Consider the following 11,961-nt stretch of genomic DNA (forward strand, 5'->3'; position numbering starts at 1 on the left):
TGCCTCTTAAAATATGTACCACAAGTCCATTTCTCTCACCACAGACTCACTGGAGAAACTAACAGGAGGCTCTCACACTGCTGTCCTGACATACTGCTGTCCTCCACTTTCTCTGATTCAGACCCTCACATCCTTTTCCTTTCTCCATGCCACATGAAGACTTGTGTTGCCAGGAAAAGGAAGCACCTTCTCGCCTGCATGCTCTGAGAAGCAACTCCCCAGTGGCGAGTCAGAAGCATCACTGCTCTCCAGGGTAAGAACCCAAAAAACAGCACTCAGCTCCAGGATCCTGAGAAGCTAGCAGGACAGTTTTGCCATTTGTCATAGTGGAATGAAATCCTGTTGCATTTTGGCCACAAAAACTCCAGCCAAGGGTGGCAGTTCACAAGTGAGGAAGCACATATGCTGACTCCTGACATGCCACCCTTTCCATGCCAGTCAGTGCTGTAGAGGCTTGAACCATGCCCAAAGCCTAGCTGTCCAACAAAGATATGGATAGCCACTGCACAGCAGTCTCCCTCTGCATACCTGTTTCTATATATAATGAATGCATATCTACTGCCCATCACTACAGCCAGAGCCATGGAGGGTAATAGAGGTAAAAGAGCCAAAGTGAGCCCTGTCAGCTGCTGCTTCCATCTCTAAGCACTGGGTATAAAAGCACAGGTGGGAAAGATCTGGTGTTTCCAGCAGCTTCATGACTCCATGAGCAAAGTAAATGGCGTAAACACTGCTGCCCATCATTTATCAGGTTTCACTGTGAACAGCCCAGGCATCCAAACAAATGCTTCTGAAGGACCACTGCCCAGGGAACGTACAACTCCCTGGTAACAACAGGGTGTACCGACAGACTCGTGCTGTAGAAAAGGACACAGAAACTACTTCAAATGCTGTAGCAGTGCAGGGGAAGGGCTCCACATCATGAACTCAGACCCACAACCCTCTATCCCAGCCCTGGATGGTTGTTTCCTGCTCTCGTTTATGCAGTTGGAAGCAAGATTTCTGAAGAGCAATCTTCTGTGTTTGCAAGCCTTCGCGTCAACCCACTATGACAAAACTGTCCCACTTAGAAAGAAGGGGCTGTACCCGAGTTGCTCACCCTCTTCCCTCTTCCTGACAGCAGGTACCTGGATTCTTTAAGCCACACTCTCATTTCCTAGAACTGTGGGTTCCCAAGGGGGAGCCCTGCACATATGCTATGATGGCATTCTGCAAGAAACTTGCTCGCTGGGCCTCTTCTTCTCTCATCCTGGAGATGTCAGCCTCTTTCATTCTCAGCTTTTCCAGCAGCATAGAGATTTCACCTTCTTTGTCCAGCAGTGCCTCGCGGTGATTACTTGATAAGGCTGTGAAAGAAGAGCAGCATTATTAAAGAAAATCAGGGTGTCTCTAGAATAAACAGGAACAATATGTTATAGGCACAGCCAAAGGCAACGGAAGCAGGATCATCAACAGGCACATGACAGAAGCTCCATGAGACAATGTGAGAGGTTTTGCACAGACAAGATGTTACGCTTCACTGTGCAGGAAATAAAAACATTTTGCTTGCTGTGCAGGTCTGGGTAGTTATCTGAACCTTGGTCACTATAAAATGAGGACAAGAATCCCTGCAAATACATCAGGATGGTGGGTACAATTCATAGTTGTACACACAGGCAGGAAGCACCATTATCACTACCTGTAAGTGTAGCTCTGTTCCAGGCCCACTGTAGGGTAACTATAGTGGATGAAAAGCTGGACATGAGCTGGCAATGTGCACTCGCAGCCCAGAAGGCCAATTGTATCCTGGGTCGCATCAAAAGCAGCGTGGCCAGCAGGTTGAGGGAGGTGATTCTGCCCCTCTACTCCACTCTGATGAGACCCCACCTGGAATACTGCATCCAGCTCTGGAGCCCTCAGCACAGGAAAGACATGGACCTGTTGGAGAGAGTCCAGAGGAGGCCACAAAAATGATCAGAGGGATGGGGCACCTGTCCTATAAGGAAAGGCTGAGAGAGCTCAGCTTGTTCAGCCTGGAGAAGAAAAGGCTCCGGGGAGACCTTATTGTGGCCTTTCAGTACTTAAAGGGGGTTTATAAGAAAGATGAGGACAGACTTTTTAGCAGGGCCTGTTGCAATAGGACAAGGGGTAACGGTTTTAAACTAAAAGAGGGTGCATTTAGACTAGATATAAGGATGAAATTTTTCACAATGAGAGTGGTGAAACACTGGCACAGGTTGCCCAGACAGGTGGTAGATGGCCCATCCCTGGAAAGATTCAAGGTCAGGTTGGACAGGGTTCTGAGCAACCCGATCTAGTTGAAGACATCCCTGGTCATTGCAGGGGGGTTGGACTAGATGATCTTTAAAGGTCCCTTCCGACCCAAACTACTCTATGATTCTATCTCAGCATTACCATTTGAGAAGCACAAAAGGATCCATCACCTTTCAGCTGTCTCTCCAGGGCTGCAATCTTCTCTCTCAGCCCATCCTGTGCTGTGCGTTCAGCCTGCAGGTGTCCAATCTGCTCCTGTAATTCCACTTTCACTTTATTCACTTCTGTCACTTTCTCCTCTTCCTTACTGTTCAGGTCCTGATACATAATGAAAAATCCATGAATAACCAAAGAACTTCACCAACTTGTTCTGCCCCTGTGGTGACCATATCTCTATTCCAGTCCAAATTACCTGCTGAAGTTCCTCTAGCCGCCTTCTGAGTCCATCAGCATGCATGCTTAACTGATTGGCTTTGGCTTGGGCCTCTGCAACCATTTGTTTTTGCTTAAGGCAGCAGTTTTGAGCTTCATCCCGTGACTCAGTCATCAGCCGCAGCTTCTCTTCTAGGTGTTCTAGTCGTTGCTGCTGTAAGACACAGAGGAAAATGAAAACACATCAGTCCCATTCCATTCCTGCAAAGGGATTCTCCCCTTTTTGTTCCCAGAGTGAACCCTTGGTTGAGTCAATTGGCACTGAAGAACAAGCACAGGACTTAGCCATAATAGATATGGCACTTCTCCCTTGCATTCAGGAGTGAATCTAAGCTGCTTTCAGTTGCCAGGGAGAACATTCTGATGGAGATGCTGCAAAGCCCAGCTCACTCACTGAGAAAGAGCGGCATGTCCTTGGTAGAAGCACCAATGCCACCACTGGTGTTTACAACTAATGCTCTATCTTCACTTCCTCCATATCCCAAATAGCTCTGAAACACTGCTGTATGCACCTAAGCAACTGTTGTGTCCCACAACAAACACACATGGCAGCTTTTATATGTTTATAACTCAGTAAAGCATTTTCTTTTGTGATGTTACATGTAAGTGAACATTCTAATAGTTTTGGTGTGTTTTCCTCATCCCTTGTTCTCTTTCACAGGGTGTTGACTTCATTGCAATTTTCACAATGTTCAATTCTACAATGACTTTTTTTAATCCAGCAGCAGTAGCTACCTGCAGAAATTCCTCTGAGTCCAGAGAAACAGAGGCAGTCCATGAAAGCTGCTGTTAAACAGAAGGATTGACATCTGGCTGTTAGCGTGAAATCTGCTATGACAGTATCCACATCAATTCTGTTACTACTGGAAAGCACAGAGCAGGTGGGAATAGTGGTTACATTCTGGAGACAATTCAGAGCAGACTTTTAAGGACTCCGTCCTCAGAAATCATGCTATTTGCAGGCCAGTGAAATCCAGAGCGGGAAGTTACTAAGTGATTCCACGCTTAGAGACAAAAACGTAGGCTAGGCAGCCAAACCCACTCCTTCCCACAGAGGCAGGGCTCACAGACAGGTCTTGTCCTTACCACCTCCAACCGTGCCTGATTCCGGGCTTTTATTAATTCCTCCTCTGCCTGGCCTCGCTCAGTGAGAGCAGCTGCTTTGACTTGGCTCAGCTCCTGCCACAGAAACATGAAAGATCATTCCAGATAGAGAAGCTGCATCACTGCAACACTGACCAGAAAACATCAGCAGCTTCCAGTTGCAGGCTACAGCGCGCTCTCTCACTCAGGGGCAGGGAAAACAAACCCAGATTACATACCTTTTCTCACCCTGAGATTGCCATCTAAATTCAATAAGAATTTCAGTTATATGAGGCCAAGTAATGGGTGAAACTTTCGAAAGACAGGGGAATAGGAGAGGGCAGCACTGGATCTATCTGAGAGAACAGATAAGGAGAAATATGCTACACTACTTGGGATCACGTGGGAAACTTGTGAAGTCAAATCCTGGTAAGAATTTAACCATGTTCAATGGAAACCTTATTTTTGTTCAATCAGAATCTACAAATTTCTCCTTGGAACCTTCTCCTTCCTTAGTCCAAAGCAGTAAAAACAATTTTAGCTGATAAACTGCTGTTTTCTGTTCCTCCCTACAGCACATGACAATCTTTATATATGTCAGCAAAGGAAGACTCCACAAAGCTCCCCTGGTAGCCTTCTCCTGCCACCACTCCCTGAGCATTCTAATGCGCCTACAGCATCCATTCTCACCTCCTCCAGAGCTGTCCTGATGGCCTCTAGCCTCTGGATCCTGTCCTGCATGGAACGTTCACTGGCCTCAATGTGCTGTGTCATATGATTCACCTGCAAAGCAGTAGAAACCATTTAAGCAAGTGCCAGAAAACCACTCCTACCTCCAGGCACAGCAGCATGTCCGTTCAGCATGAGAAAGAGCATCCTCTCATTGACCCACCTACCACCAAAGAAAAACACTTACCTACCCCAGAGCTCCACTAGCAAACTGTAACATAGATAGAATCTGCCCTCTACAAACTGGAAACTTTAGACAGAGATCCCTTCCAGGCCAAGATGAAAGAGAGAGAGTCCAAGCTCTCATCTTCAAGTGGTACAAAACACCAGAGATTCATTTTCTAGTTGTAATGGGGCTAAAATCTTCCTGGCCTGTCTTTTCTTACAAGATTTCAAAATCTTAAGAGAAATCTATTAATATAATTTTATTTTTGAGAGATTTCACACCTCAGTAAACACTCCAAAGAGAGTTGATCACAGCCTCTTGTCCTGTCCACACTCAGACAGAATCCCCCTGAAACATAACAGAGAAGGAACTAGCGAGCTGAGCCCCATTAAAGGATTGGTTGTATATAGCATGTATGTCTCAATTTCTTCCATTAACTCATCTTTATTTCAGTGAGCATGACAAGACTGCTTATTCATAATTACCTCTATGCACAGCAAGACTGACACAAGGTCCAGCCTCCAAGCCTCTTCTGTGGAATCACATACCACTCTGGCCCATACTCTTGCAAACTACAAAATCTTACTGGCTGGTAGAATGTCTTGTGATCTCTTCAGCTAGGCTTTGCTTGTAGACATGGCCTATTATACCCACACTGAGTCTTGTTTAAGAGCAGCTGACAGCAAACAATGACCTCCAGTGGCATCTGTATGTCAGGACCAAAGAGACACTAACCTCAGGATGCTGCAGAAACTCCACTCTTACCTCTTTTACTCGAAGGGATTCCATGTCTTCAAGGCTTTGTTTAAATCTTCTCTTCTCCATTTCGAGGCGTTCTGCAGGTTAAAAGCAAGCATATCAGAATTATGGTATTCCGGCTACGCAGGCTATATTTACACTCTGTCACAAACTCTTCCACCTTTTCTCCTTGGCTGCCTTGCACCATTGACATGGACAGTAATCCCAACCCATAGGTGTCCATGAGCTGTTCCTGCTCCTTGACTCACCCTCAGCCTGCACAGCCTGCAGCTTCAGCTCTGCTGCTCTGTTGGCCAAGTCTTGTTTTACCTGGAATAGCTGATCCTGCTGAACTTTGCATTTCTTTTCCAATGCATCTACCTACAAAGAATTTACCACCACAAATTATTTTCTTTTCCTATTAGCAGAAGAAGTTGGCTGTACAGAACAATCAGCAGAGACACAAGGATCAAAGCAGAGGACATATACACAGAGCAGAAGTGAACAATGTTCAAGTCCCCCTTCTCAGCCTTGGACTTGCTTCCCTACCTGGTTTCTTAGAAGCAGATTTTTCTCACTGGCAGCAGACAAGTCACGCAAAAGTTTGCCCTCCCGATCAGCACCTTCCTGCAAACAGAATCAAAATAAAGAACCTGTACTCATCTTAGTTCTTGACTGCCAACCTACTCCAACCAACGTCGCACTCAACTAAATCTAACCTACCCCATAAACAGCATGGCTCCTCACCACACCTAGAACTTACCTATCTGATTTACACAATTTTTGTCATGACAGCTGTGGTTAACCCACTAGTGGTAAAAATCATGCTTGTCTATCCTATCCAGCATCCCCCAAATCTACACAAACCATGTATGACCTGGAATCCTGCTCTCAGACCCAACAAGGACTTATAGAGCCCACCTGCTTTTGCTGCTGGAGCTTCGTAAAGTGGCACTCAGCCATGCTGGTTTGTTCTTGTTTTATGGCATTCAGTAGCTCTCCCAAGTTGTGCACCTTCTGCTCAGACAGAGCCAGGGCAGCTTCAGTCATCTGCAGCCTATACAGAGAAACACTTTCCAGAGTCCTGTCTAAGGGAGACACTTTCAGTGACCTCTCTACGCCACATGGTAAAAGATGTTAACACATATCTGGCAGTGGATGAAATCAGACTAGATAATGAGGCATTTTTTTTCCCCTGAGAAAAGGACACTGCTTATCTCTCACTGTTTGCAGAGACTGCTGGGTGTAGTGATTGGGACTTCTCAGAGCCTAGTGTTCTGCTGCCCCATTGCATTTTCCCTGCGTTGTCTTCCATGAGCTGTTTTCCCTGCCTGGACCCCTCCAGGATTTGCCCACTCTCAGAGGAGAACAAAACTGGCTATTTTATACCACTGCAAGGTTGTTTAAAAGTAGGAATAGAATTTTAAACACAGGTAACAGAAGCTATGTGCTTACTCTGTACATGAGGGACACGTCCACACTGAGGCATGGTATAATGAAACTACCTTTACCTGACAGAACTGAACGAGACAGACTCATCAGTGTTTGAAATCTAACCACTGCCATGTGCATATGGCTCTACATAATTTAACACTGCTTTTGGGCAGCTCCACCACATTGATCCTAAGCATATGATCTTTCTGGTCAGGTTCCTCCACATCTGCAGTTTCTCAGAGGATACCACCAACTGCCAGGGAAAGCAGATAAAGACTCTTGCCAGGGTGTAAACTGTGCAAGGAACATGCCCCCATCCCATCCCCACAATCCATTTTTTTCTTTTTCACCCTCTGTAATTCACTTGCTCTTACACCAATGCACTGTAATCTTACTTAAAAGCAGACTAAATATCTAGCAGGGCAAACCCAAAGGCCTGATCTGACCACAATTTCTAGATATCACTGCAGAACTAAGGGAAATAGTAATCCAGCCACTCTACAAGATTATCCCCTTGGCTTAACAGCTCTGCTCAGCACTGCCTATACAGCATAGAACAGTGGGAAGGTTAAAGTTTTCCTCCTCCATACTTGGCTTTCAGTGAATTCATAATAGAGTGCTGCTCATCCAGTGCTTCCTGCAGCTGGCTGACTCGTGCTGCAGACACCCTGCATTTGGGGGAAAAAGAAAAGAAAGTAAAAAAAGAAAAAAAAAAAGGGGGGGGGGGGGCAAGTTTTCACTTGGAGAGGGCACAATTTATATCAAAGAGCAGAAAGCACTCAGAACTTCAACTCACCTGCCACTCCTGGCTATTTCTTCTCTCTGCTTGTCTATAGTGTCCATCAAATCCAAGAACTGTGAACAAGGCAAACATCAGTGAGAAAATGAACTGCATCAGCTTGAAGCATTTACACTTCTCATCTTTCTCTTCCTAGTGACAGCTGAAGACAGGTCAAGCCACTCTATTGAAAGCAAGCAAACTGGAAGTTTGACGGGTTCATTAGCACATCTGACCGAGATCACCAACTACAGGGACCCTGTACTATTAGGTGTCAGAAGGAAAAGACTCTCATTTCTAGGTTTTCATCACTTGGAAAATATCAAACCAGTTGCAAAATTCTACCTACAAATACAGGTAGAAAAAAATCACCAAAACTCCTCCAGAATCCAGAGCGACTATGTTCAGCAATCCATACACATACTGTCATGGATTTGATTCCTGGGCAACCTAGCTCAGAGGAAGGACCCAATTTACTAAATCATGCTGTGTACCCACCCATAAAGATGCATATGCAAGTTCAGGTCCACAATCCCATCACTGCATGTTTCATGGGGACATAATGGGAACGCACAGGATTCCAGCCACCCCATTTGAATTGCCAACATGTAAGATTGCTGACCTGCTTGGTCTTCTCCTCCTTCAGACTCAAAACCTCCTTGCTGAGTATGTACGTTTTGTTCTGGGTCTCACTTAGCATAGTCTGACGGTCTTGGTTGTGATCCATGGCTTGTTCTGATGCAGAGAGAGCAGGAGAGCATGCACATGTTTCTAAAGCAACAGAACAGCAAGCACTGCTGGAAGAGATAGCACTTGGGATGACACCTGGCTATCAGAAGCACAAGGACAGTAGCCCTTCTCAGGCTGGCCCACACAGAGAGACCGCTCTCACCTTACAGACACAAGGTGCAGGAGAATCAGAGAAAGCAGTGTATATGGAGTAATCAACACCCCAGCCACAGGAGAGCCATTCAACTCCACTGTGGGTAGGACAATGACAAAGGACATTGTCCTATGGCTTCATTAGCCATATCCAAACTTGGCTACTCAGAGACAAAGTAGAGTCTCAAGTTCTCCCATATTCACACAGCACAGTAACCTTTAATTCTATCCAAATTATCTTTTTCCTCTTACTGGTAAAAGTGACACCTCCTACCTGACTAGCCCTCATAAAAGGACAAGAAGAAACGATGTAGGGCACAGTGTAAATGCTGTTGAGAAAGGGAGGGGAGGAGGGATTAGCTCTCTTCTGGAGCAGCAAGTGCCCTATATCCATCAAGTGCTGAAACATGAAAGGAGTTACTGATTCTTTCCCGTGCAACAAGTAATACTTACGCACAGCTTTCAGGATGTCACTAGGAACGTTATTCCCAGCCAGCTCCAGCCTCTTCAGGGTCTTGTTGCTGTGCAGGCAGTTCAGCAAAGCTCGGCCACCCAGAAGCCCAATATTATTCCAACGCAAATCTATACAGAAAGCAAACTTTCACCCTGGTAGTCACACATCTGCTGAAAAACACAAAGCTCAGAGAAACCACGCTCCTTATACATCTACAAGCATGACTAACTAATCTTAGATGGTCTCAGCACACACACAGGTGAATACAGTCTCCTTTTTCAAGATGAATGAGAGGGAAGGAAAATGACGGACAAAGCAGGATAGGCAAGGATGAATCTTAAGTACAGTAAACCATTACAGTTCAAAAGGTAGATAAGTCTGCCCCTCACATTTTCATCTCATGGCCTTCCTTCCACAACCACAACCTGTGGATGAGAAACAACCAGCACCAAGAGCCATGTTTTCCTGAAGGAAATTCTGGCAAATTTCCTTACTACGGACAAAGCAAGTGTGAAGTAAGTCTCAGAGTCTAGCATGAGGCATGCCAAGAGTATCCACAAATGGGAATGAATCCATCCCCTCCTCCACTAAGAACTGTTCTGCTCCAAGCCCATAATCTTCATCTGCAGGCTTGGTTCCAGAGATTCCAATTGCAGTTCCCACTCGCCAAAGGCCATGGGGCTGTGACCTCTACTCTCTGCGCAAAGCCTGCAAAGCACTGCAGACTGATAGGAATTGGGAATGACACTGACCAGTTGGCAGAGATCAGGGCAGGCTGCAACGAACCTGAAGATAGATGTGTGTGTGCGTTCATGTACGTAGGTGGGCAAAGAACTAGTCACTCTTACCCAGCTCCTGAAGGCTGGCATTTTGTTCCAGTGCCACAGCCAGCTCTCCGGCCCCTTGATGGTTAATCTGGTTATTGCGCAGATCTAGCCGCTGGAGAAAGTTGTTTGCTCCCAGTCCTTGGCAGAAAAAGGAGAAGCCCTCCTCCCACACCCCAAGGCTGTTCCATTCCAAGATTAGGCTAGGGAAAAATCAGACAGCATTGGAGTTCATGGAGTAAATGGACAGTTGCAAGAGCTTGAATGATACCTGGATGATGGTACCCATTCGAACACTCATCTCCGCTAATAGAGACTCAGTTTCAGAATGCAGGATACTGCTAGGGCCCTGCATTCTCTGAAAGGGCACCTCCAGTGCTCACTACTTTACCTGCCCCACCCCGCATAAGAAATTGTGCCATTTGACATTCTTCCTACCCTAACGAAAAAAACATCCTCAATCCTTTTCTAATATTGTGCTCCATCCGGCAGGAATAACAGAAAGAGGGGTAGATACAATTCTTTACCTCTGGATTGATTTGTTCTGCCTAAGAAGTTTTCCCAAAGCCTCAGCTCCCACGGTTCGCAGGTTATTTCCCTGAAACAAAAGTCCCAGGTGATCAGTGGGCTATGCCCTGTCCCAGTCCAGCTATAGCATCAAACACCACCAAATGCACCCCAGCTGTAATGCTGATTTCAGTCTGTCAAAGATGGTCTGAGTAACATTTGTTTCACATATCAGTCAGCTTTCTGATGAAAGAAATTAAAGACCCTAGGAGAAACGATGGATAAACACAGTGCTGGTATTGCGAGGCATCATGACTGAGAGCTCACAAAAGTCACAGGATCAGCTTAGCCCACGATGGGATGGAAAATGCAGGTTCTAGATAAGCAGAATCATTTCAACACACTTCATTAAAATGGGCTAGCACTAGCACAGAGGAGAAAGAAAGGTGTGATGCAGTCTAGGACTGTAGATTCAAGGGAACAGCTATGTGCCAGAGGAATACAGACAGAAAGTCACTCTCACAGTAGAGCAATCATCATCCCATCTGAAAATGCATGCTTAATTCCAAGCCCCAGGCTAGCTGAAAGACACTGGCAAGCTGCATAAAATCTACAGAAGCACGAGTCAAACAACTAGCAACTCACTGATTAATACAGAAAAGCCTACCTATGCCTCATCTGACCAAGCAACAACTGACAAAAGATATACAGCAACAACTTCCTGTCAAAACAAAATAACTGAATAAAAATGGGCAAAGATGAGCTGCAAAGTAACTTTGGGAAGTCGTGACACGATGTTAAGGAGGCAAGGACTGAGTCATTTGAGAACAAGAACTTTACAGAACTACACATCTTGTAAAGCAATCCTGCACCAGTACTGTCTATTTCTACCTCTGATTAAGCTTGTGCTCCTGTTTCCTTCCCCACCTCTTTGTCTCGATTTTATTCAGACAGACTCACCTTCAAATCCAAAGATTTGACTGTGGTGTTGGAGCAAAGACCATGCAAAAGAAGTCGTACACCTGAGTAGAAAAAAGAACAGTTGTTTATTTCGTATGTGTGACCCTCTGCGAGAGCTGGAAGAGAAAGCATCCTTTCAAACAGCTGGCTCAGAAGACATGGCTATTGTAAAACATATGACTTCGTAAATGGCCACTGCTGCTGGGAAGCGTGAGTCTGAACTTTCAGGGCAGGAGATTTCTTATATATTCTCAAAGAGGTGGCTGGGTAGAGAACTGCATGTCACCCTATGTATGTTCCTAATGCAGCTATGAAAATAGCCCATGTCCAGACAGGCCACACAGACGAGATGCTTGCTGGCTTACTTAACCCCTGCTCATGCAGTAGGGACTGAGTAGAGACTTGTCTTACCTCCCACAGAATCCCCACTCAATGCTTGCTAGATTTAATGATCTAGTGGTTAGATCTAGCAGATTATCATCTGAATCCTCCTGTACCAGCAGCTGCCACCAATCCTGCCCATTCAAGGCCAACAGTAAAAGAAGTACTCTCGAAGACATAGGGAAAATACCTCCAGCAACCAAGTGGTTCGTGACCACCTTCAAACTACAGTGTCACCTGACGTCCAGTCACAGACCAGGCAAGTTCATCTGCTTGAAGCGTGCATCACTTCTTCTCCAACCGCCCTGCCTGCCGCTGACGATTCCAGATCCACCGTGTT

The 11,961-nt window shown here is 45.7% G+C and overlaps 1 protein-coding gene across 1 annotated transcript; it reads right to left on the minus strand.

Annotated features, from left to right (window-relative positions):
* Positions 1-1,076: 1,076 nt before the first annotated feature.
* Positions 1,077-11,302, minus strand: LRRC45 (leucine rich repeat containing 45; the record flags this gene model as incomplete). The annotated part of the gene is made up of 16 exons (XM_010281741.1): positions 1,077-1,346; positions 2,424-2,571; positions 2,666-2,839; positions 3,772-3,864; positions 4,459-4,551; positions 5,429-5,499; positions 5,671-5,782; positions 5,951-6,028; positions 6,323-6,458; positions 7,426-7,503; positions 7,632-7,690; positions 8,236-8,348; positions 8,949-9,077; positions 9,798-9,976; positions 10,301-10,371; positions 11,241-11,302. Coding segments are annotated over 16 exons (1,793 nt in total), but the record flags the coding sequence as incomplete, so codon positions are not given.
* Positions 11,303-11,961: the final 659 nt, after the last annotated feature.

Source organism: Phaethon lepturus, unplaced genomic scaffold (assembly GCF_000687285.1).
Source record: "Phaethon lepturus isolate BGI_N335 unplaced genomic scaffold, ASM68728v1 scaffold53942, whole genome shotgun sequence".
In the NCBI taxonomy this organism is placed as follows: domain Eukaryota; kingdom Metazoa; phylum Chordata; class Aves; order Phaethontiformes; family Phaethontidae; genus Phaethon; species Phaethon lepturus.